The sequence below is a fragment of the Crinia signifera genome, chromosome 3, assembly GCF_055691185.1.
Source record: "Crinia signifera chromosome 3, ASM5569118v1, whole genome shotgun sequence".
NCBI lineage: Eukaryota > Metazoa > Chordata > Amphibia > Anura > Myobatrachidae > Crinia > Crinia signifera.
Window position 1 is genome coordinate 130,315,685 of NC_139219.1, and position 24,901 is coordinate 130,340,585.

The following is a 24,901-nucleotide window of genomic DNA, read 5'->3' on the forward strand; positions in this document are numbered from 1 at the left end:
AGGAGGCGTCTAATTACTCAAGATAAATGAGTGGATTACTGGTGAAATGTAGGTAAATGACTATGGATAAGGAAAATGGGTACTTATGTAGTATCTGGGCGCCCGTTTTTTTTATTGTATGCCTTAAGTTAAGGCATACAATCAGATGCGATGCGATATCGCATCGCAACGCATACGACCATTGCATGCGATGCGATGACCCGATTTTTCCATAGGATTCAATGTTAAAATGGACTGAGTCCATTTTAACATGGAATTCAATGGGAAAAAGGGGTCCTTTTCATACCCCTACTATCCAAGTGGGCATGGAGTTGGATATAAACCTGTGGCGAGCGTAGCGAGCCACCGAGCCCGAAGCGTGGCGAGCGTAGCAAGCCCCGCGAGGGGACACAGAATACCGTCCGCTCGCCACGCTTCGGGCTCGGTGGCTCGCTACGCTCGCCACAGGTTTATATCCAACTCCATGCCCACTTGGATAGTAGGGGTATGAAAAGGACCCCTTTTTCCCATTGAATTCTATGTTAAAATGGACTCAGACCATTTTAACATTGAATCCTATGGAAAAATCGGGTCCATCGCATCGCATCGCATCGCATCCGATTTGGTCGCATGCGATGCGATGCGATGTGCCCGATCCGACCCGATTTCTAAATCGGGCGCCCAGATACTACATAAGTACCGGAAAATGCATTAAACAAATAAAAACATACAGTATATATACCCATTTATATAAAGTATTGAATGTTACATGGAGGGCCGCTGCAGATGTCTCTGAGACAAGCAACACTACCCTATTTCTGACAGCAGAAGTAGCCTCCAGGTAAGGACAATAGGTGGTCACACCAGCACAGCAGCTGTCGCAACCTTCAGATGTGTTAGCAACTGTAGCGCAGAAATGTCTGGGATAGGGCTGTGCCAGAAAATGCATATGCAGTAGTGCTAAGGGTGGCAGAAGGAGAAATGAAATGATCACTAATTTTACAGGGGAGGCTGCTTTCAGAGCTTCTGTCCCTGCATGTGTTTTTAATACATATGAGCAAAACCTAATTTTTTTATTGCAGCATTTAGCAGCGATAGCAATAACCATGATCGGAATATACCCCTAGATGTTACATTCTGTACATAATAAAGTGAATGAAAAAATAAACCATTTTGTATTGTTATAAAACAATGCAGAATGAATGATCCTTACTAGGAAGGAACTGCATCAACTTATCATCTGATATATCAATTTGAATGAAATCAGAGAGCATTATATCAGATATCACTATTATTAATAATTACCAGTAATACAGGAGGAAGAGGAAGTTTGGCAATGAAATAGCCAGCTGAATGCCCTGCCACGTAGAAATCAAATAAGCAATGCCAGGAATGATCATGACGCCCAAAGTGAAAAACATCTGAACCACAATACCGACAATACGTCTCTGCTTAGATCCCACCAGCTCTGTTACTGTGGAGAGGAAAAAAGTCAACATAAACATCATGGATCTCTTATTCAATTTAATGCCCACCTAACTCACAGAATTGATCATTTCCATATAGTAGCTGCACACTTTGAAATAATTGTGGAATGCTGGCGGACAGGCGAAAGTTTATGCTTATGCAATTCTCACAAGTTTTGGACAGTGAAAATGTTTTTCATTTAATGGACCCTTACAGACCTTTATTGACGTAAATTACTCGGGCTGAGCTGCACTGCAGGATTGGGCTCTCCCTAGAAATTTCCTTGCCTGCCTCTATAAAAGAAAGGGTGCACCAGTGGTGCTTCCAGCTGTGAAAATCCCCCACCCCCCGTCGCTGATCCTCCCCCCCACATTGCCAATCCTCCCCATCACCAGGGACAGGGTCAGGGGCAAACGCAGGATTTTTTCAAGGGGGTTTCCAGAGAGTCGTGGAGCAAAGCACGGAGATGGACACTTAGATGACCCAGTATATGCCGGGTCAGTTAAAGAATTATAGATAGACCAAATGTATATAAATAATAATAATAATAATAATATATATAATATATATATATATATACATATATATATATAGATAGATAGATAGATAGATAGATAGATAGATAGATAGATAGATAGATAGATAGATAGATAGATACATAACAGCAGTGTAGACCCCTGGGCATAGCAATGTATAGGGGCCCCTACCTATCCTCCAGTGGTAGGGGTGGGGGGTGCTATGAGCGGAAGCTTTGATGTCCTGCGGGTAGTAGGGGGTATTATATCAACGGCTCAGCTTGTAGGGCCCGGATCAGTAATTTCCACTAATTACCCCTTTACTGCACAGATGGTGGGGTCCTGATACATAACTTCCGGGGTGGCAGAGGATGATTAATACGCAGAGGAGGGGTGTATAGTGGAGTGGGCTTATTATTCATAATTTTCTGGTGGGAGGACAGCTTGCTTGACTGCAGATATCTCCAGTTTCTGGAAATAGATTTCTTAGCTTTTAATGGAATTAAAAACTAGAGAATCCCACCTACCAAATGGTATTGAGGACTAGGGGATCAGAATGTAGGAGGCAGAGCAATCCGCCAACGAGTATATAAAACTACATACCAGGTGTGTGGAGCTGGAGCAGTAACCAGCTGTTCGAAGGCTGATATCTCTGGTTCTGGGCACAGTAGAGACAAGCTACTAGTGTCCATCAAAGAAATAACCTGAAATATCTGACTGGGAAGAGCAATTAACATGCTGGGATGGGGACCACGGCTTTGAAGTCACATATCTCCAGTTCCCTAGGGCGGATTTTTAAAATTATTGTACCCATGGAAAGAGGGGACCCTCAGCTTTTAGTCTATGGCCCTTAGATTCCTGGCTGCTGCAGAAGCGGCTACCCCTTCTGTGGTTACAAACCTGCCCTGGTAAGTTTGTCCTGCCCCAGGAAAACCCAACACTCAAGGAGTCTGTTTATTGTGTTATATGCAGTGCAGTCGAGAAGGGAGGCACAGGTACTTTTTACCCAGGCCCAGATCTATTAGAGGGTCCGCGTTCCGCCCCCCTCCCCCGCTGCAGAGACCAGGCAGTGAGAGTAGAGAGCAGAGGCTGTCGCAGCAGCACAGCTTCTCTCTTGCTTGCCTCAGTGCTGTGTGCTGAGCAGGAGAGAGAGACAGCTGCAGCAGCATACAGCACATACTGTAAAGTATGTGACGCACCATTGCTATTCACTGGCCGCCTTCACTTCCACTTTTTATTTAATTAATTATGCTACATAGTTGCTCAATCAGCCCCAGGGACTCAGTGGGTAAAGGTATGCCGAGCTTAGCTCTGTAAGGGCGGGCTAAGCTCAGCAAACATTTCCCAAGCAAGTCCCTCTGGCTGAAACTGCATTTATGTAGTATAAAAGTAAATAAATCAGAATCAGCTTTATTTGACCAGGTATACTTGCATATACTAGGATTTACATTTGGATTGCTATGCAACAGCCAGATAGGCAACAAGTAAACAAAGACAGTACATATGTATATATAACACGTACAGATACAGTATGCACTAGATCAGCAGTTCTCAAACTGTGGGTCCTGACCCCAAAGTGGGTCTCGACCTTCTCAGCATGGGGTCGCGACTCCATGTTGCTGACCATCAGGCTGATTACTTTTTTCTAATCTCAGTCAGTGATTTAAGTAGTTTGAAATATCTGTTGAATTGTCTGCTATGTTAGACTCCTCCCATCGTTTTGTGCCTCCACAATGCTGCCATGTATGTGCTGTCTGCTGACTACACATGTGATGTGATGACTTTCTTGCTGGGGTCCCATAATTATTTTTATTGTCTGATGGGGTCCCAGAGCAAAATAGTATGAGGAACCCTGCACTAGATGTATCCTGATGAGAGTGATAGACACGGACATAGGAAACATATATCATACCCTCCAACATTTGAGGGGTAGAAATCGGTACACATTCATTTAGGAAGGGGGCATGGCCACAGGTAAAGTAGGTGTGGTCACTGGTAAAGTGGGCGTGGTCACACCCCCTTTCCGAATGTGTACTGAATGGCCCTGTGGGACATATGGCACTATGACACCCTGCCCCCCCCCCCCCCCCCCCGCCCCCCCCCAGTGACTGATGTAGCTCATGTCACATGGTGGCTTGGTAGCTGCTGGCATATTAAAATAAATAAGTATATTTAATATACTTATTTAATATACCAGCAGCCACCATGTGACATGAGCTGTAGCCTGCAGCAGGTGCGTCACACGATGGATATATAAAGAAGAGTATTTAAAGTACTAGTACTGCCTAAGCCACCTTACATTGCTGCACTTAGATTGTGTGCTGCGGCAGGCTCCTCCGAATCCCGGCCCAGTCAGTGTGTCACGCGCGCCGGGGCTCCCGGCTGGCCACCACACCCCTGAGCACTCAGGCAGATTCGCCGCCAAGAGGGAAACTGAGGGCAGAGAAGAGTCCTACTTCTTCTCCCAAGAGTGCGCACTGCACGCGGTGCCGGCGTCGGCGTGTGACATCATGATGCACGGCATCGGCCTGCGCATTGCACTCTTGAGAACGGGTGAGGGGAGAGCCGGCGGCGCAGTCCAGACAGCATAAATGGAGCGCCAGGGAGCCAGGAGGACATGGAGTGACTGACCGCTGAAATGCGGTACATTCGGTACAATTTTAATTTGCCGTACTGACTGTTTAAAAACGGTACTGTACCGGCAAATTCGGTACAGTTGGAGGGTATGATATATTTGCTGAGCTGTACAGCACCTAGGCAATGTAAATGTAACTCACACAGACACAAAGAAAAATAAAACTTTAATACATACTACATTCACTCATAGGTACCTATAGGTTCCAACGTAGGCCAGTCCTCTTTTACTGTAGAATCCATAGGTTTACCTGTGGAAGGTCCATATGGGCCTGGAACTGAAATGTATGATAGACCTATTGTATGCCTCAGCAGGAGGTGTGGCAAGCACAGTGGAAGTGTGACCAATGTGATGGGGGTGTGTTCTAAATAAGAGGTGTGGTCACTGCCAGGGGTTGAATAACTGAAAGTCATATCTAGTTCCTACCTTCAACATTCAAGTTGTAGAACTACAAGTACCAGTGGACCATTTAATCCATTGAAGGTGGGTTTTCCTGGGGCAGGACAAACCTAGCAGGGAAGGTTTGTCCTGTGCCAGAAATACTCACCACTCAAGTTGCAGCCACTACCTTCTGCAGTAGCCCCTGCACCCCTGGGTATACAGTATAGAAACACAGACATCTAGTCTACCCCTTTTTTAAACATGTTACCTCAAACCATATTTGAGCCTTATTTATTTGTAAGGATATCAATATGCCTATCCCAAGCATGTTTAAATTGTTCTACTGTATTTGACTCTACCACCTCTGATGGGAGGCTATTCCACTTATCCAATACTCTTTCTGTGAAGTAATTCTTCCTCACATTTCCCCTGAATCTTCCTCCCTCTAGCTTCAGTGCATGTCCTCGTGTTCTGCTGCTCCTCTTCCTGTGAAGAATGTCTCCCTCCTGTACCTTGTTAAAAACCCTTGATCAGGGACGTGAAGTGCTTCCCTGTCATTTTGTTTAAGAATAATACAAAGAATATACCTTTGACACATATTCTGTGTCATAAGTATTTTCTTTAGATTATTTTACTAGATTTAATTATTTAACCTAGTTTGGGAGGCACCGATAAGCGTGCCTCCCACAAAGAACAGCAAGGGGATGAAGCGGGGGGGGGGCTAAGCAGTTGGCTAAAAAAAACCAATTCAAAATAACTTCCCCTCTGCCCTGACTCCCGAGTCCCGGTTCCCTGCCGCGTGCTGTGTCCCTCTCCCCTGCCTGGTAAGTACAATTTTATGACAGGGACAGAGGTGGCAGCGGGGATGGCTGCTGCGGCGCTGGTGTCTGCGGCAGCCAGGTGCGGGATGGGGGGTTGGCGGGCGAGGACGGAGATGGCGGCGGGGAAAGGTTGCTGGCTGGCTGCTGCTGGAGGGGGGTCAGCGGGTGTCAGCTGCAGCCAGGCACGAGAGCCAGGAGGGGGGGTGCGATGATGGCTGTGACAGTGCCTCTCCATTCACAGCCACCACCGCACGTCACTGACCTTGATACAGTATATTTGAAAGTTTCTATCATGTCCCCCCTTTCCCTTCTCTGCTCTAAATTAAATATTAAGATCTTTTAGTCTTTCCAGGTAAGTTTTGTGATGTAGGCCATGCACCATTTTAGTTGCCCTTCTTTGTACAGTCTCTAATGTATTTATATCCATCTGGAGATATGGCCTCCAGAACTGTACACGGTACTCTAAATTAGGTCGTACCAATTGCCTATACAGTGGCATTATTACTTCTTACTTTCTACTGCTGATCTAGATGTCTTATAGTGAATGACTAGGCAAATACCACAACTTTGAAAGATACTTTAAGGGATACACCCATATGTTTGGGGAAACAAATCTTTTGCCAATAAAGTCTGTTTGTTTTTATGTTTTCATGTTGTGTTTTATGGTACGTTGTCTTTAGGTCCATACACACTGGGCGATTAAAACCAGCGTGTATGGTGCACAATGATGGGGAAAATAGCTGGTCTGATAAATGCTCAGAGCATACACACTGAGTGTTTTCCCGCCTGCCCAACCATTTTCCCCCGGGGGTGGACGGCTTTTCATAGCAGGAGGCTATGGAAAGCCATCCACTCTGTCACTCATCTGCTGGTAATACCAGCAGATGAGCGGCGTCTGGGAGTCATGATGAGGGAGCGCGCAGCAGCGCTCACCGCTCATCGCTGCTCCTTTCACACTGGGCAGCTTTCATGCTGAAAGCTGCACAGACGAGAAAACTGAGCGGGTTTTCACATGAAAGTCGCCCAGTGTGTACGGGGCTTAAGTGTTGTATACTGGTATTAGGCATATACTGTATTTTTTAGGAGCTTTACATTTTTTAAATTGCATACTGTATTTCCAGTTTCACTTACCTATAACATAGCATGTCATCCATGTTCCTTTCCCAAAGATGCCTTGTAGAAAACGGAAAAACACCAAAACATAAAAGTTTGGAGCAAATGCTACAATAATTCCACACAGTCCTACTCCAAAGGAAGATATCAGGTAGGTGATTTTTCTTCCATATCTATTATTGAAAGAAAGCAAATGGTTATCTCTAAGAACATACCCAAAGTACTTCAAGGTAAAAAAATTTTTTTTTTGCATAATTAGATAGACATTTGAACCACTATATCACAAACAATATAAATTAGTTTGTCGAGATGAGGTGTCAAATACCTGCATCAAAAAGTAGATAAAGGCATCTACATTAACAATAGCCACACAGGTGCTACAAAGAGCATTATAATTTAATCCCATTCTCTATATCCAACCAGGGGTAGATTGGCCAGTGGCGTAACTTGTAATTTTGCCCCCCCCCCCCCCCCCCCCATCCAAAAAAGTCTCTAACCCCCCAACCACCCCCATGCAGATGGAGCCAAAATTCACATTTTGCCACAGGGATTGTGCCAAAATTCACAAACGGAGATGTATACACAATATACAGTGCTCCTCCTTCCTCCCTCATATCACACACAGGGTACAATTACTGTGTGTGACAGCTCCTCTGTCCTGAGTCCTCTCATCTTGTATCTCCATGCTGTCAGGCTGGCGCACTGACTGAGTGCCGTGTAGCCCCACTCCTAGGGCCTTATTTTGGTTCATTCTTTCTGACAAAATCCTTCTTAGATGGACGAAACCATGTGCACTGCAGGGGGGGCAGATGTAACATGTGCAGAGAGAATTAGATTTGGGTGGGTTATTTTGTTTCTGTGCAAGGTAAATACTGACTGCTTTATTTTTACACTGCAATATAGATCTCACTTTGAAGTAAAACCCCACCCAAATCGAATTCTCTCTGCACATGTTACATCTGCCCCACCTGCAGTGCACATGGTTTTGCCCATCTAAGAAGGATTTTGTCAGAAAGAATGAACCAAAATAAGGCCCCTACTGCTTAGACTCTGCTTGGACTCTTTTCTTGCACTGCAGCTGTAATTAGTGGTCAGGGACAGGAGTGATATGGGCCCGGCTCTGGTATGGAGAGATGCCCGTACATATAAGACCCTCCTGGGTGGCACTGGGCATAGTTGGTCATGTTGCATGCCACGTTATGACGTCATTAAACAATCACATCAAACCGTGATGACATCCACACCTGCTATGCAAAGTGATGCCCAGCCCCCAGAGGCTTTGCTGCCAGATTGTTAAATAAATGGAGTTGTATGGAATGGAATGGAATGGAATGGAGGGTATTTTCAGCCGAGCACTGCAGACTCACGGCACTGGCTCCCCCAAGCCACGGCGGGATCTGCGTCACCAATGTTACGCCACTGAGCTTGGCCATACTCCTTACAGGGAAGATTCCTGGTAGGCTAACGCACCTGTGAGATCACTTATCAGCCAGTCACTTATTTTTTTGTGATCTGGCCCTGCACAGAGTAGTGTCCCAATCAACCTTCCTGTCTCCCACACAAAAAAAAATTGCCAGATCACAGAGCAGAATACATGATGCTGCAAATACTCATCCAAGGTTGCCCATCTATATCCATTGTGACATCAGTTAAAGGGATAGGAATGGGTGCTATCTGGGGGTGTAACACTTTCTGAGGTGTTTCTGGGCTCTAGTTGTGATATTTAGGGGATTATGGTTATAAATTATTTTTCTGCATGATGGGGATATTTGGGTCTGTGTTCAGTCTCCAAGGAAGAAACCAGGGTATTATTTGAAATGTGGAGGTTTGTGGTTTGTCACAGCAGTTTAACAATCTTAGGGTCACTATACTGCCAAGCACATTGAAACCAATGGATTCCATCCAGATAAAGTGATTTATTACTACTGCCTAATTTGCTGTTAGGCTCCGCCTACATTTCATCTGGTGCCACCCACATGAGGCCTCTTCTAGACATTTTTCCAGTGCCACTTTTAGTTTCCAATCCGTCCTTGCATTCAACACAATCAGAAAAAAAAAAACTTGTACTGTATTTTCAAGTATTTCTATTAAAAGATTTCACAGGTTATAAACATACACAAATTAACTTATTAATATAAGGTACCAGAGTTAAGTGCACAATAAACATTATGGGGTAAATTTACTTATATTAAATTGTTATGAATGAGGCAATCTCGGACGGAAATCCCATACCTGAAATTTTCTTAATTCAGAAGGACTTTCTATAGGAACCCATGACAGCACTGGAATTTATTATCTGTCGTATCAGTAAACTCTGCGATTAATACAGCTCAAAATGAACTTATCAAATAGAGCTGCTTTTGGCTGCCGAGTTTCCAGAAGCATGCACGGATCAGTCAGATCCGTGTTGTACTTCTGTGTGTAAAATGTGAAAGAAAAGGTAAAAAAACAAAAACAAAAGCTTAACCAGTCCCGGGGTCTTTGAGTCGGATGTAATGAGAACTGGTTTTAGCAGCCTCAAAGCCGGAACTCTGAAATGCCCGACTTATTTCCAGAACTCAGCCAATGTAATAGTGTATGACTTTTATGTTTTGTTTGCAAATCAGATGCAACTTCTCGCGGTATTTAGACTCTAAAACGTCCGTGTTATAACAGTTGCAGGCCAGGAAGTAATGGGAGCCAAGTTACAAGTCTTACATAAAAGAGCTCTATAAAGTTAGACATACTTAGAGCTGGGTTGATTGGGTGAGTTTTAATCAGCAATGTTTAACTTAAGTACAAAATCAGAACACATTTATAATAAATAAAAACAAACAGTCAAACAGTGCAACATAATTTTGTTTGCACATACAGTGCAGAACATTTAGCAGAACATTTTAGCAGAACATTTTATGCAGATACAGTCACAACTACATACAGAATATAGGGGGTTATTCTAGTTCACTCGGAAAGGCACAATCACACTCTAATGGACAAAACCATGTGCACTGCAGGTGGGTCTGATGTAACATGTGCAGAGAGAGTTAGATTTGGGTGTTTTATTGTTTCTGTGCAGGGTAAATACTAGCTGCTTTATTTTTATACTGCACTATAGATATCAGTTTGAAGTACACCCCCACCCAAATCTAACTATCTCTGCACATGTTACATCAACCCCACCTGCAGTGCACATGGTTTTGTCCATTAGAGAGTGATTGTGCCTTTCCGAGTGAACTAGAATAACCCCCTAAGCATACTGAACATTATTTTAATCAGAAAAAGCTGATTATGCATCTAGTTAATTCAGATGTACATAAGAAACCATTTACTGTTTAAAACTGAATAATGACAAGTACATTGAATGAGCTTTTTTGACACATCAAAGTATATTTTGCATTTTTAAAGTTAGAAATATTATTTTAAATGTTTATTACAAATGCGCTTTAATTTTTACTTGTAAGTTAATGTAATCATTGATGATTAAGCCTCACCCAAACAAACCAGCTCTAGTTATGTCAAACTTTTGTGACTTTCTAAGTATATTACTTCCTGGCCTGCAACTGGTATACTTTATACCTCACATTCAGGTTGGTCTGAATAAATTGTACACTTCCTGGTTTAAATAAAAAAATTGCGTTTGTTTGAAAATGGAGCATAAAATTTGTGCACCAATACACTGCCCAAGTTTCGGAAATAAGTCATACATTTTTGCGTCCAGCTTCAGTAGATTTTTAGAAGGGGTTTCCAAATGTAATTCAAAATCTCCCTCTCTGTAGCACATTGAAGTACAGGAGTCTGAGGGAGCGGTAACATCCTTGAAAATAATTGTTTTTATGCACTGGATACTGCATGGAATACAGTATTAATATTTAAAATACAGTATTAATATTTAACATTACATATGGTCTATAGCAGTGGTAGGCAACTACGGTCCTCAAGAGCTACCAATAGTTCACATTTCATTTTCCAGACAATCTAGCTGCTGCAAAGGTGCACTCATTTCTAGCTGAAACATTTTCAAAGATCCACATGTGGAGCTAATTACTTCACTTGTGATTCTGTGAGGAGATCTGAAAAACATTAAAGGTGCGTACACACGGGGCAATATGCTAGCAATACATTGCTCAGCAATCATATTGCCCCGTGTCCCGTTTTCATCTGCGACCGGAGATGGTCGCAGATGAAAATTTAAACACTGCTGGGTGAAGAGGCAGGGGATGTCGCTGGTCGGAGGAGCATGTTCCTCCGACCAGCGACCATTCAGGGGCTGAAAACGGGAGCGCGCACCCAGCGATTTATCGCTGGTGCACACTCCAATCACTGGCAATATGGTCGCTCAGCGACCATATTCCCAGCGATTTCCGCCCCTATCGCCCCCCGTGTGTACACAGCATTACTGTTGGTAGCTCTCGAGGACTGGAGTGTGCTACCCCAGGTCTATAGTATAGGCTGTTTCAAACATTTAAATAAGATAAGTGGTCAGTAAAAGGTTAAATATCAGATTAAATAAATACACAATACACAAACATAATAGAATAGGGATGCGGTTAATTTCCCGGCGGTCGGGATCCCGGCGGTCGGAATTCCGACACTGGAATCCCGACCGCCGAAATCCCGAAACTTTCTCCCTCCGTGGGTGTCCACGACACCCATAGAGGGAGAATAAAATAGCGTGCCGAGCGTAGCGAGGCACCGGGCCCGCTGCGTGGCGAGCGCAGCGAGCCCGCAAGGGGGGGCGATCCATGTCCCCCCCTTGTCGGGATTTCGGCGGTCGGGATTCCAGTGTCGGGATTCCGACCGCCGGGATCCCGACCGCCGGGAAATCATATTGGATCCAATAGAATAGGTACTGTACTTTCTAAGTTCACAATCTCCCACTTCATGGTAAGGCTCCAGTCTCTTGCTCCTGGCAGCTACTCTCTGCAAAGTCCAGTGCGATGTTTGAGGGCTCAGGTTCACACATACAGTAAATCTGGTAGAAGAAGCTGGTACACTAGGCATGTGCAGCAGCTCTGCTCTATCCGCTAAACTGCATGATGTGATGGCAGCTCTATTGATATTATATACCAGTGCTAATGTTGTCATAATTGAAGGCACTTGCCAAGAGGAGGTGGTTTCTGGGCAACCAGAAACCCCCCCTGCATTTGCCTATGAGCTTTGAGTGTCTTTTTTGGGGGGCTGTTAAAACCGGCTCTCATTAAATCCCAGCCTAAAGCCCCATACACATTATGGAAAGCCCCATAAACACTCAAGGTCCCCATACACGCTGCGATAAGCAGCGTGCAATGTGGCACAATGCGATGTCCACGGGCATTGCATCACACAGTACAAAAAGTATGTGCTGCACATACTTTTTGTACTGCCCGCAGATCGCATCACATTGCATTGCATGCATATCACATGCAAAACGCAAGCGTGCGATCCGATGCGATCCGCCCAATAATGCATCACATTGCATGCTGCTTATCATATCGTGTATGGGGACCTTCAGAAGGGGCTTTCTGAGCCACATTGTGAACAATTTTGCCTACTGTGTACACTCAGTGTCATTGGTGATCCAACATATTGCCGGATTCGGTAAATAAGATCTTATTGCCCAGCCGCGAATTCGCAGCAGCCAGTGTTCAGGTATATGCTGCCACGCCAGAGTGAAATCCCATCTTGTGAATGAATGTGATAACTGTGTGAATAGATGTGTATGGCTGAAAATCTATTTGCAGCCGTGCGAAGATGGTTGGGATGAATATAGGCATATTCGGCCTGTTTGTGATGTCACACATCCTTGGGCATGCCTGCATTTTCCCTGTCGCAACCAGCATTTTTCTGGTACGCTTAGAATTTTTCTTGGAACTCCAATGAAACGGCTGTTACCATCCACAGATGCCTACTGTTAATCACCTTATGACCAGTGATCAAAAAAAGTAGCAGGCTTTCATTGCAGGGCCATATGCATGTGCATGCTATCGATAATCAGCCACTGTGTGAATTCATGGCTGTCCAATCAGGTCTAAATTACCCCCTCAGAATTTATCGCTCATCTGTAAATTTGCAGATGACTGCAAGAAGATAGCCAACACCCAGAAAGAAGAAAACCCGCTCTATGCAAATCTGCAAATGAATTGCAAAAACATTGCTATCCGTTATACTGTCGGTGTAAATGTGAGTAAGTCTGACCCTTCCACAACTCTGCAATAGATACAGGGTGATTTAGGCCAGTGCTGATGTCACACACCCTCACCCTCATGCCTGCGTTTTTCCTGACACTCCCAGAAAACAGATGGTTACCAATCCCAAAAGCCAACTGTTAGTCAAATTTGCAAGGGGATTGAATATAGATCCTTTCACGCATGCGCAGTAATTTACTAATTAAATCGTATTGCAAATTCGCAAATCAGCAATCAAGCCCTCTCCGTCTCAATCAAAACTTTATCATATTGCCAATATCATTGTGGTGATTTTTTTAAATATGCCTCTAGGAAGGTATGTAATTGAAGAGGCTAATCTATGGAAAGTCAGGATCATGTCAATTCTCAGTAAGGTATGGTGCAGTAGAGGGTACACATACTATATGCTGGATTGTCATATCCTTTTTAATATGTCCATAGTATTTGATTGTTGTATGTTTGTTTTAATAACTTCGCAGCTCTTAATTTGATCATTAAAAGTTATATTTTAATAAAAACTTTTTCTTTTGGTACACCGCACATAGACATACCCCAGTTTTTTATGGCATTTTTTGTCTAGCGGTAGCACGCCTCTATCCTATACAGACACAAATTTGTTCTTCAGAAGAATAGAGAGGCCCGTTACATGATTCTAGGTTCCTACCAGTGCGATTGAACTTCCTCTCTCTGTTCATCCCAGATATTACTCTTGCAAAGGATTTGTGTGAACAAATTAAGATAATGCCATTCATGCTTTATATACAATTATGTGCACATAGTAATATTGATATAAACCATTTAAATTACCCAGGATATTCTGAGATAATGCAATGAAGTTGGGATATTTCCATGCCATTGTATTATTGGCATCATCTCTCCTTCTTTCTCTGCCCATCATCTCCCCCCCCCTCTCTCTTCTCAGCATATATATATATATATATATATATATATATATATATATATATCCATCTCTCTGCCCAGCATATCTCCCCCTGTCTCTGCACAGCATCTCCCTCTGTCTCTACAGTGCCTGCCACCCATGGAAATGAGCATGTAGGTGAAAAAAAATGAATTAATGTATGGTTCGGCGCCAGAAACTTTTCTAGTTATGCCACTGCCTCATCTTGAATACTGTGTCCAGTTCTACAGGCCATAGCTCCAGAAGGACAAAAATACATTAAAGAGAGTACAAGGATGAGCAACTGAAATAGGGCATGGCCTATAGCACAAAGCTTACGTTGAAAAACTCAAGCCCTATACACACTAGACAGATATACTGTGTACACTCAGTGTCATTGGTGATCCAACATATTGCCGGATTCGGTAAATAAGATCTTATTGCCCAGCCGCGAATTCGCAGCAGCCAGTGTTCAGGTATATGCTGCCACGCCAGAGTGAAATCCCATCTTGTGAATGAATGTGATAACTGTGTGAATAGATGTGTATGGCTGAAAATCTATTTGCAGCCGTGCGAAGATGGTTGGGATGAATATAGGCATATTCGGCCTGTTTGTGATGTCACACATCCTTGGGCATGCCTGCATTTTCCCTGTCGCAACCAGCATTTTTCTGGTACGCTTAGAATTTTTCTTGGAACTCCAATGAAACGGCTGTTACCATCCACAGATGCCTACTGTTAATCACCTTATGACCAGTGATCAAAAAAAGTAGCAGGCTTTCATTGCAGGGCCATATGCATGTGCATGCTATCGATAATCAGCCACTGTGTGAATTCATGGCTGTCCAATCAGGTCTAAATTACCCCCTCAGAATTTATCGCTCATCTGTAAATTTGCAGATGACTGCAAGAAGATAGCCAACACCCAGAAAGAAGAAAACCCGCTCTATGCAAATCTGCAAATGAATTGCAAAAACATTGCTATCCGTTATACTGTCGGTGTAAATGTGAGTAAGTCTGACCCTTCCACAACTCTGCAATAGATACAGGGTGATTTAGGCCAGTGCTGATGTCACACACCCTCACCCTCATGCCTGCGTTTTTCCTGACACTCCCAGAAAACAGATGGTTACCAATCCCAAAAGCCAACTGTTAGTCAAATTTGCAAGGGGATTGAATATAGATCCTTTCACGCATGCGCAGTAATTTACTAATTAAATCGTATTGCAAATTCGCAAATCAGCAATCAAGCCCTCTCCGTCTCAATCAAAACTTTATCATATTGCCAATATCATTGTGGTGATTTTTTTAAATATGCCTCTAGGAAGGTATGTAATTGAAGAGGCTAATCTATGGAAAGTCAGGATCATGTCAATTCTCAGTAAGGTATGGTGCAGTAGAGGGTACACATACTATATGCTGGATTGTCATATCCTTTTTAATATGTCCATAGTATTTGATTGTTGTATGTTTGTTTTAATAACTTCGCAGCTCTTAATTTGATCATTAAAAGTTATATTTTAATAAAAACTTTTTCTTTTGGTACACCGCACATAGACATACCCCAGTTTTTTATGGCATTTTTTGTCTAGCGGTAGCACGCCTCTATCCTATACAGACACAAATTTGTTCTTCAGAAGAATAGAGAGGCCCGTTACATGATTCTAGGTTCCTACCAGTGCGATTGAACTTCCTCTCTCTGTTCATCCCAGATATTACTCTTGCAAAGGATTTGTGTGAACAAATTAAGATAATGCCATTCATGCTTTATATACAATTATGTGCACATAGTAATATTGATATAAACCATTTAAATTACCCAGGATATTCTGAGATAATGCAATGAAGTTGGGATATTTCCATGCCATTGTATTATTGGCATCATCTCTCCTTCTTTCTCTGCCCATCATCTCCCCCCCCCTCTCTCTTCTCAGCATATATATATATATATATATATATATATATATATATATATATATATATATATATATCCATCTCTCTGCCCAGCATATCTCCCCCTGTCTCTGCACAGCATCTCCCTCTGTCTCTACAGTGCCTGCCACCCATGGAAATGAGCATGTAGGTGAAAAAAAATGAATTAATGTATGGTTCGGCGCCAGAAACTTTTCTAGTTATGCCACTGCCTCATCTTGAATACTGTGTCCAGTTCTACAGGCCATAGCTCCAGAAGGACAAAAATACATTAAAGAGAGTACAAGGATGAGCAACTGAAATAGGGCATGGCCTATAGCACAAAGCTTACGTTGAAAAACTCAAGCCCTATACACACTAGACAGATATACTGTGTACACTCAGTGTCATTGGTGATCCAACATATTGCCGGATTCGGTAAATAAGATCTTATTGCCCAGCCGCGAATTCGCAGCAGCCAGTGTTCAGGTATATGCTGCCACGCCAGAGTGAAATCCCATCTTGTGAATGAATGTGATAACTGTGTGAATAGATGTGTATGGCTGAAAATCTATTTGCAGCCGTGCGAAGATGGTTGGGATGAATATAGGCATATTCGGCCTGTTTGTGATGTCACACATCCTTGGGCATGCCTGCATTTTCCCTGTCGCAACCAGCATTTTTCTGGTACGCTTAGAATTTTTCTTGGAACTCCAATGAAACGGCTGTTACCATCCACAGATGCCTACTGTTAATCACCTTATGACCAGTGATCAAAAAAAGTAGCAGGCTTTCATTGCAGGGCCATATGCATGTGCATGCTATCGATAATCAGCCACTGTGTGAATTCATGGCTGTCCAATCAGGTCTAAATTACCCCCTCAGAATTTATCGCTCATCTGTAAATTTGCAGATGACTGCAAGAAGATAGCCAACACCCAGAAAGAAGAAAACCCGCTCTATGCAAATCTGCAAATGAATTGCAAAAACATTGCTATCCGTTATACTGTCGGTGTAAATGTGAGTAAGTCTGACCCTTCCACAACTCTGCAATAGATACAGGGTGATTTAGGCCAGTGCTGATGTCACACACCCTCACCCTCATGCCTGCGTTTTTCCTGACACTCCCAGAAAACAGATGGTTACCAATCCCAAAAGCCAACTGTTAGTCAAATTTGCAAGGGGATTGAATATAGATCCTTTCACGCATGCGCAGTAATTTACTAATTAAATCGTATTGCAAATTCGCAAATCAGCAATCAAGCCCTCTCCGTCTCAATCAAAACTTTATCATATTGCCAATATCATTGTGGTGATTTTTTTAAATATGCCTCTAGGAAGGTATGTAATTGAAGAGGCTAATCTATGGAAAGTCAGGATCATGTCAATTCTCAGTAAGGTATGGTGCAGTAGAGGGTACACATACTATATGCTGGATTGTCATATCCTTTTTAATATGTCCATAGTATTTGATTGTTGTATGTTTGTTTTAATAACTTCGCAGCTCTTAATTTGATCATTAAAAGTTATATTTTAATAAAAACTTTTTCTTTTGGTACACCGCACATAGACATACCCCAGTTTTTTATGGCATTTTTTGTCTAGCGGTAGCACGCCTCTATCCTATACAGACACAAATTTGTTCTTCAGAAGAATAGAGAGGCCCGTTACATGATTCTAGGTTCCTACCAGTGCGATTGAACTTCCTCTCTCTGTTCATCCCAGATATTACTCTTGCAAAGGATTTGTGTGAACAAATTAAGATAATGCCATTCATGCTTTATATACAATTATGTGCACATAGTAATATTGATATAAACCATTTAAATTACCCAGGATATTCTGAGATAATGCAATGAAGTTGGGATATTTCCATGCCATTGTATTATTGGCATCATCTCTCCTTCTTTCTCTGCCCATCATCTCCCCCCCCCCTCTCTCTTCTCAGCATATATATATATATATATATATATATATATATATATATATCCATCTCTCTGCCCAGCATATCTCCCCCTGTCTCTGCACAGCATCTCCCTCTGTCTCTACAGTGCCTGCCACCCATGGAAATGAGCATGTAGGTGAAAAAAAATGAATTAATGTATGGTTCGGCGCCAGAAACTTTTCTAGTTATGCCACTGCCTCATCTTGAATACTGTGTCCAGTTCTACAGGCCATAGCTCCAGAAGGACAAAAATACATTAAAGAGAGTACAAGGATGAGCAACTGAAATAGGGCATGGCCTATAGCACAAAGCTTACGTTGAAAAACTCAAGCCCTATACACACTAGACAGATATATAAAATATATCGCTCAGAAGGGCCATTCTTAGTGATATCTTTTACTGTGTTGCACTCAACATCCTTAATGATGCGCACTGCCGTGCATCATCATTAACTACCCCCTCCCTCGTTTGAACAGCTAGATCATTGGCAAGTATGTATGCACTTGCAAGTATGTATGCACTCGCTGATGCTGGCACTGCGCCGATTCCCGTTGCCACCAATGCCTCAATTTTTTTATTTTTTTTTGGTTCGAAAAATAGTTCATACCATATCTTTTATATAGATACTCATATTTTTTTTTATTTCCCAGACAGAATCAGTTCAGAACCAAACCCGGACAATATACCTCACTTCCAGGTGTCAGTCAAATAGTTTCATGCCACAATTATTTATCTGCAAGGATAATGTTTATAAAGGAACTCTTTGCTCAAGCCTTAATGGGTATATAGAGCTATCAGGCATTTCTTTTTTTCAAACACCATTTATACATATGGTGTAGAGTTGAAGGTGCTTCGAAAAACGAAATGGCTAGATAGACATGTAGTGAATTAAACCAGTGGCATAGCTTGGTTTGGGGCGCCCCCCCGCCGTTAATGGGGGGGCACCTCCCCCCCTCCAGCCTCTCCCCCCCCGGCCACCGGTGCCCCCCATCGCCGCAGGCTTACCTGTCTGCACGTCCCGGCTCCCCTCCTGGCTTCAATTAATAATTCTATGCAGACGGACCACGATAAAATGGCCGCCCCCATACCGCAGACAGTTTCAGAGAACTGTCTGCTTTATGGTGCGGCCATTTTATCGTGGTCCGTCTCTATAGAATTGATTGAAGCCAAGACGCGAAGACAGGTAAGCCTGCGGGGGATGGGGGGCGGGGGCATTACTATAGCACCGCAGCCCCCCGGCACCCCCACATGCACAGCGCCCTCTGCGACCGAGGGGGCTGCGGTGCTATAGTTACGCCCCTGAATTAACAATGTAAAGCTGGCTGGGTGTGTACCCTGGGCAGCATGTGACTCAGGGGATCCTATAGGGACATTAGGAGTGGTCTGTTAGCTGGGATATTGGTGCAGGAAAGGGTGGAGTCTTCCTCTCTTTCCTGAACAGTTTCCCACCCTCCCTTCCCTATTAGGTGGTTTTTGGGTGGGTGTTAATCGCGTTAACTGACTGGCGGGAAAGAACGGCAAGTTGATAGATTTTAAGGCTTGATTTAAGTTATGTTTGCTGCGGATTTGGTTTGTTTTCGGTGCGCTCGCCTCTCATTGGCTTAGGCCTTCGCTGGATCACCCGCTCCCGGATGGGTGGGTAGTCAATGTAGTAGGTGAACTACGCATGCTAGTTTTGGGGTGGAGCTTAGTTGTATAGCCGTTCTTTCTGGGCCACTGCACTAGGGTATGTAGGCATGGAAGCCACACGGACTGTGGCTTCCATGCCAACATGGAACAGAGGAATCATTGTCCAAGTCTTATAGGGCCCACACATGGGGCGTTTTCTAAGTGATCTCACCAGATCGCTTAGAAAATGCTCCTACATCGTGTGTAGGAGCCATAGCAATATCGAGTCTCACCAGAAAACACTGGCCCTGACAGATCGCTCAGCACACAGCACTGACACATCTCTGTTTGCTGAGCGATCTTGCTGAGTGTTTGCAGAACGCACTAGGGTATGTAGGCTTGGAAGCCACACGGACTGTGGCTTCCATGCCAACATGGAACAGAGGAATCATTGTCCAAGTCTTATAGGGCCCACACATGGGGCGTTTTCTAAGTGATCTCACCAGATCGCTTAGAAAATGCTCCTACATCGTGTGTAGGAGCCATAGCAATATTGAGTCTCACCAGAAAACACTGGCCCTGACAGATCGCTCAGCACACAGCACTGACACATCTCTGTTTGCTGAGCGATCTTGCTGAGTGTTTGCAGAACGCTCAGCAAATCCCCCCTTTAGACCAAACAAGATAAATAGAAGGAAAAAGCATGCAGTGTTCTTTACCTGTCTGCCGTATATCCCAAAGTAAGAGCCCCTATCAAAAATCCCAGGTTGAGAGATGCTTGTGTCAAGTCAAGTTTCCAGGCATCTGAGCAAACGAGGTGGTACTATTGGGAAACAAAGTATATAATCATTATTTATGTTGTTTGAGAACATGAGAGAAGGAACTCAATAGCATATTATGGCAATGGTCACCATGTACAGCACTATGCCCACTACGGGGTACTGAAGATGATAGGTTGCCCATAGCAACCAATCAGATTCTATGTCTTATTTATTTAGAACTTATTTAGAACTCCCATCTTAGTAAATATTCCCCTGAATATTTTGCTGCCAATTGGTCAAAGATTGTAGGGATTATCCATGAAGAATAGTTTGTGCTTTGTGTATAAGTGCCCAAAGAACTAGGGGCCTGATTCCAATTGGTAAAGCAGCTGTACAATACTATATAAATAAAATGCAAATGCAGCAGGAGGTGTCTTTCGAAGATAGATGACTCCTGCATGCATCTGTGAGATTCAAGTACAGCATCTGAGGACACAGAATTGTTTTGATGCAACTCGCGATGGTAGCAGACCTTAGTTATTCTGCATATGCTGAAGATTACTCAGACTGGCCCACTGACAGCTGAGGTCATGAAATCTGCGTCCAATGACATAAACCCTGGGCCCTGCATGCCTACAAAATTGGGGCGACAAAAATCCGAATCAGGGCCTAGGACACCAGTGGCAAACACAGGATTTTCCAAATGGGGGGTTTCCAAATGTAATCCGAAATCTCCCACTCTGAAGCTCATTGGAGTAAAGGCCCCCATACACTATGCGATTTTCGGCCGATTTCATCCGATTTCGGCCCTTTGGGCCGATAAATCGGGTGAAATCGGCCCAAAATCGCATGTGCTTGACATCTGATCTGATGCGCGGTCCCGCGCGCATCGGATCAGATCACGGCGTCGGACCTGCAGAACATAAGATATATATCGAAATCTGAGACATCACGGGTGCTTTTTAGCACCCACGATGTTCAGATCCGATATATCTTTATATACAGCCCCCCTGTCTTACTAGCAGCGCCCCCCCCCCCCGCATTGACGGCTCCCGGCGGAGGTAGTGCAGGCGGGGACCGCAGGCGTCGCAGAGCAGAGACCGTCAGCGCGGCAGGAGAATAGGAAGAAATCCTATTCAAAAGACCGGGCGGCCGCTGATTGGCTGAGCTCAGAGGCCGCCCAGTCTTTTGAATAAGATTTCTTTCTATTCTCGCGCCGCGCCAACAGTCTCTCCTCTGCGACGCCTGCGGTCCCCGTCTGCACTACCTCCGCAGGGAGCCGGGAGCCGCCAATGCGGGGGGGCGCTGCTAGTAAGACAGGGGGGCGCTGCGGGGGACACAGAGTTGGCAGTACAAGAGCCGGGCAGGAAAAGCTGTCAGCTCTGGAAAAAAAAGCCCATACAATGAATGGGCAGCCTGTGATTGACTGAGAGCTCTCTCAGCCAGTCAGCAATTGGCTGAGAGAGCGCTCAGCCAATCACAGGCTGCCCATTCATTGTATGGGCTTTTTTTTCCAGCACTGACAACTCCCACCTCCCCCTTCCCGGCTCTGTCACTGTCCCCCGCAGCGTCCCCTGCAAGCTGCCTTAGCAGCGCCCCCCACCAGCAGCCCTGTTCTGCAGCCCCCCCCTGCTCCCCGGGTTTACATGTGATAAATCGAGTGCCAATCTTATCAAGCTCCCCCGGGGAGCTGCTGGAGAAGTCGGGGTCGACTTGTCCTCAGGACAAGTCGCCCTAGTGTATGGGGGCCTTAAGTTCAGGAGTCTGGGGGAACGGTAACAGCCTTGAATATTGGTCTTTTTATACACTGGATAATGTATGGAATAAAGTGTTAATATTTAACAGTACATATGGTCTATAGCAGGGGTCCTCAAACTATTTTGCTCTGGGACCCCATCAGACAATAAAAATAATTACAGGACCCCAACAAGTTACTGCAGAAGGTCATCACATGACATGTGTAGTCAGCAGACAGCACATGCATGGCAGCATTGTGTGGAGGAAAAAAGTGATGTGAGAAGTCTGAAGTAACAGACTCCTTAAATCAATGACTGAGATTAGAAGTTATCAGCATGATGGTCAGCAACATTGAGTCGCGACCCCATGCTGAGAGGACCGGGACCCACTTTGGGGTCAGGACCCACAGTTTGAGAACCGCTGGTCTATAGTATAGGTGGTTTCAAACATTTAGATAAGATTAGTGGTCAGGAAAAGGTTAAATATATCATAATACATAAATAAACAAACATAATAGAACCAGTACTGCAATCTCCCACTTTATGGAAAGGCTCCTGTCTCTTCCTCCTGGCAGCTACAGTACTCACTGATCCATTGCGATGCTTGAGGGCTCAGATCCACACAGTAAATGTGGTAGAAGCTGGTACACTGGGCAGCAACTCTGCTCTGTCCCGTACACTGCATAATGTCGTGGCAGCTCTATTGATCATATTATAAATCAGTGCTATCGGTGTCCTAATTTAAGGCACTTGCCAAGATGAGGGGGGTTTCTGGGCAACCAGAACACCCCCCTGCGTTTGCCTATGGACACTGTTATTCCTTTCATCCCTGAGAAAGTTGGAAATTATAAAATGCCCTTTCTGGAACACAGAACATTGGCTGGGAGCTCAAAGTAAGTTTGATTAAATGTACTTGTTGCAGTCTAGGAAGGACCAGTGTCAGATAAGCAAGTTGTAATACATTTTAAGAATTCGATGTATTAATTAGCTTTATAAATACTTTTTAAAAAGATACTACTTTATCATCTATTGTTTGTGTGTACCATCTGTATTATTAACGTGTGGTGCCCAGTGCTGTAACGGGTCCCGTAAATGCAGCATTGCCCATAGATTCCTTAGGACACTACAAGGGGCTGCAGACTATAGGGTTCCTGTCTGGAGCATCTAGAAGATGCTGCTGTCAATGCTGCAGCAGAGATCCAGATTGAAATCTGCCATTCTAACCACCCTGCTAACCATATATATGGGCTGTGGGACACCGATGCCACCCACAGAGAACTGTACTCAGGGCTGTCATTAGAAAATGTGGGGCATGGGACTTCCAAAATAGCCAGTGTCACCCCCCTCCCCATTCACACACACACATAACGCAGGGTTGCCGACTTTATAATTCTCCTCTCCGGGAGAAGCCCGGAGAGGAGAGTTCCAGCATCCGCTCAGGGGGCGGTGCTTAAGTGTGATGCCACTAAGCCCCGCCCCCATGATGTCAAACTGCCGAATTCACAGATCTCCGTGGAGGGGGCGGGGCAAAAATGGCACAATTGTGTCATTTTAGCTCTGCCCCCTCCTCTGAGACCCGAGGATTGCGGCATCCGATCCGGGGTGCAGGGGGGTCCCCCCTGAATCCGGGAGGGTTGCCCACCCTTCCGGGGGGCCGGGAGGGGGTCCCGATTTTCGGGAGACTCCCAGCCATTCCGGGAGAGTCGGCAACCCTGACATAAGGCTTCCATAGCCTCACATGTATACTGCCCTCACAGCCTCACACACACACACACACTGTCCACATAGCCCCACTTGGCACTCACACACACACTGAAAACATTTAATTGCAAACACTTCCAGTAACCTCATAGCAGAACATGAGCTGCACACAGACATTTAGCACCTGAGATGTATTGCATCTGATCTCCCTTGAACTTCCCCGGCAGCTCTTTGGGAGGGCTTCCATCCAATTTGGCACTTGATGTGCCATTTTTACATGAGATTTCTTGCATGACAAGGACTCCGGGGAGCTGTCGGGAGAGTTCAAGTTAAATCGGATGTGATACATTGCAGGTGCTGAAAAGCACCTGCAATCTGCACTGACTTCTGCACATCCAATTTATCAGATTTATCTGAATCGGATGTCAGACCCAAGCGACTTGGGCATTTTTCACCCAATTTCTTGGCATGATGCATTGGAATTGGGAGAAGAGTGGGCAAATCTCCCCAGTGTATCGTCGTCATCTTAAGATTTAGGTGGGATATGTTCACTGCGACGGGGGGGCATCGCCAAAAAAAATCTTCTACCGTGACCCACCGCCGCCCCGCACCGACCCCTGCCACCCCGCACAGACCCCCCTCACCTGAGTTCGGGCAGCACAGAGCTGTGCTGCCTGGACCTGTGTGGGGGAGCAGCCTGGACCCGATGTCTCCCACCAAAATGGACAGCTCTTAACGCAAGAGCTGTCCTTTGCCATAATTATCACATATGTTAGAGCATATGCGATAATTATGTGATGGGCAGCGAAGGGGGGGCGGACATCCTGTCCATAATACATCTCACCCAGTGATGAGTTTATGCTGGCAAAAGTGGTTAGCAGTACTGACTCACAATGACTGCACTATGTGTTCAATACCAATCAGACCACAATCCGTGTAGAGTTTGAATGATTTTCCCAGGTTTCTGTGCATATCTTTTGGGTGTTTCAGTTTCCTCCCACACTCCTAATGTTGTGGTGTTGTAGATAAATTAGACTGTTCAGAGGCATATGCGATTGGCTAAATAATCTTGGTAGTATGTTTGTTCAAATGTATATAAAGACAAACATTTTAATGTTTCTTTAAAAATTATCTCTGAAATAAAACAAAAGAGGGGGAAGTATAAAGCAGCAAATGGAGAAACAGCAACCTGTTATTCACAATATTTATAAATAGTGGTACTGACGCCAACGGCATGTAAACCATAAAGATGACACATCACTAATGTGATGTTTGAAAGGAGACCAG

General features: G+C 44.3%; 1 protein-coding gene across 1 annotated transcript in view; it reads right to left on the bottom strand.

The window, feature by feature from the left end:
- SLC22A3 (solute carrier family 22 member 3) overlaps positions 1–24,901 on the bottom strand; it is a 260,402-nt gene that overhangs the window by 128,436 nt on the left and 107,065 nt on the right. The window contains exons 2-4 of the mRNA XM_083176507.1: positions 20,136–20,239; positions 6,930–7,084; positions 1,285–1,453 (exon numbers count right to left, since the gene is read on the bottom strand). Coding sequence (XP_083032633.1) covers positions 1,285–1,453; positions 6,930–7,084; positions 20,136–20,239 — 428 coding nt within the window. The remainder of the gene's footprint in view (positions 1–1,284; positions 1,454–6,929; positions 7,085–20,135; positions 20,240–24,901) is intronic.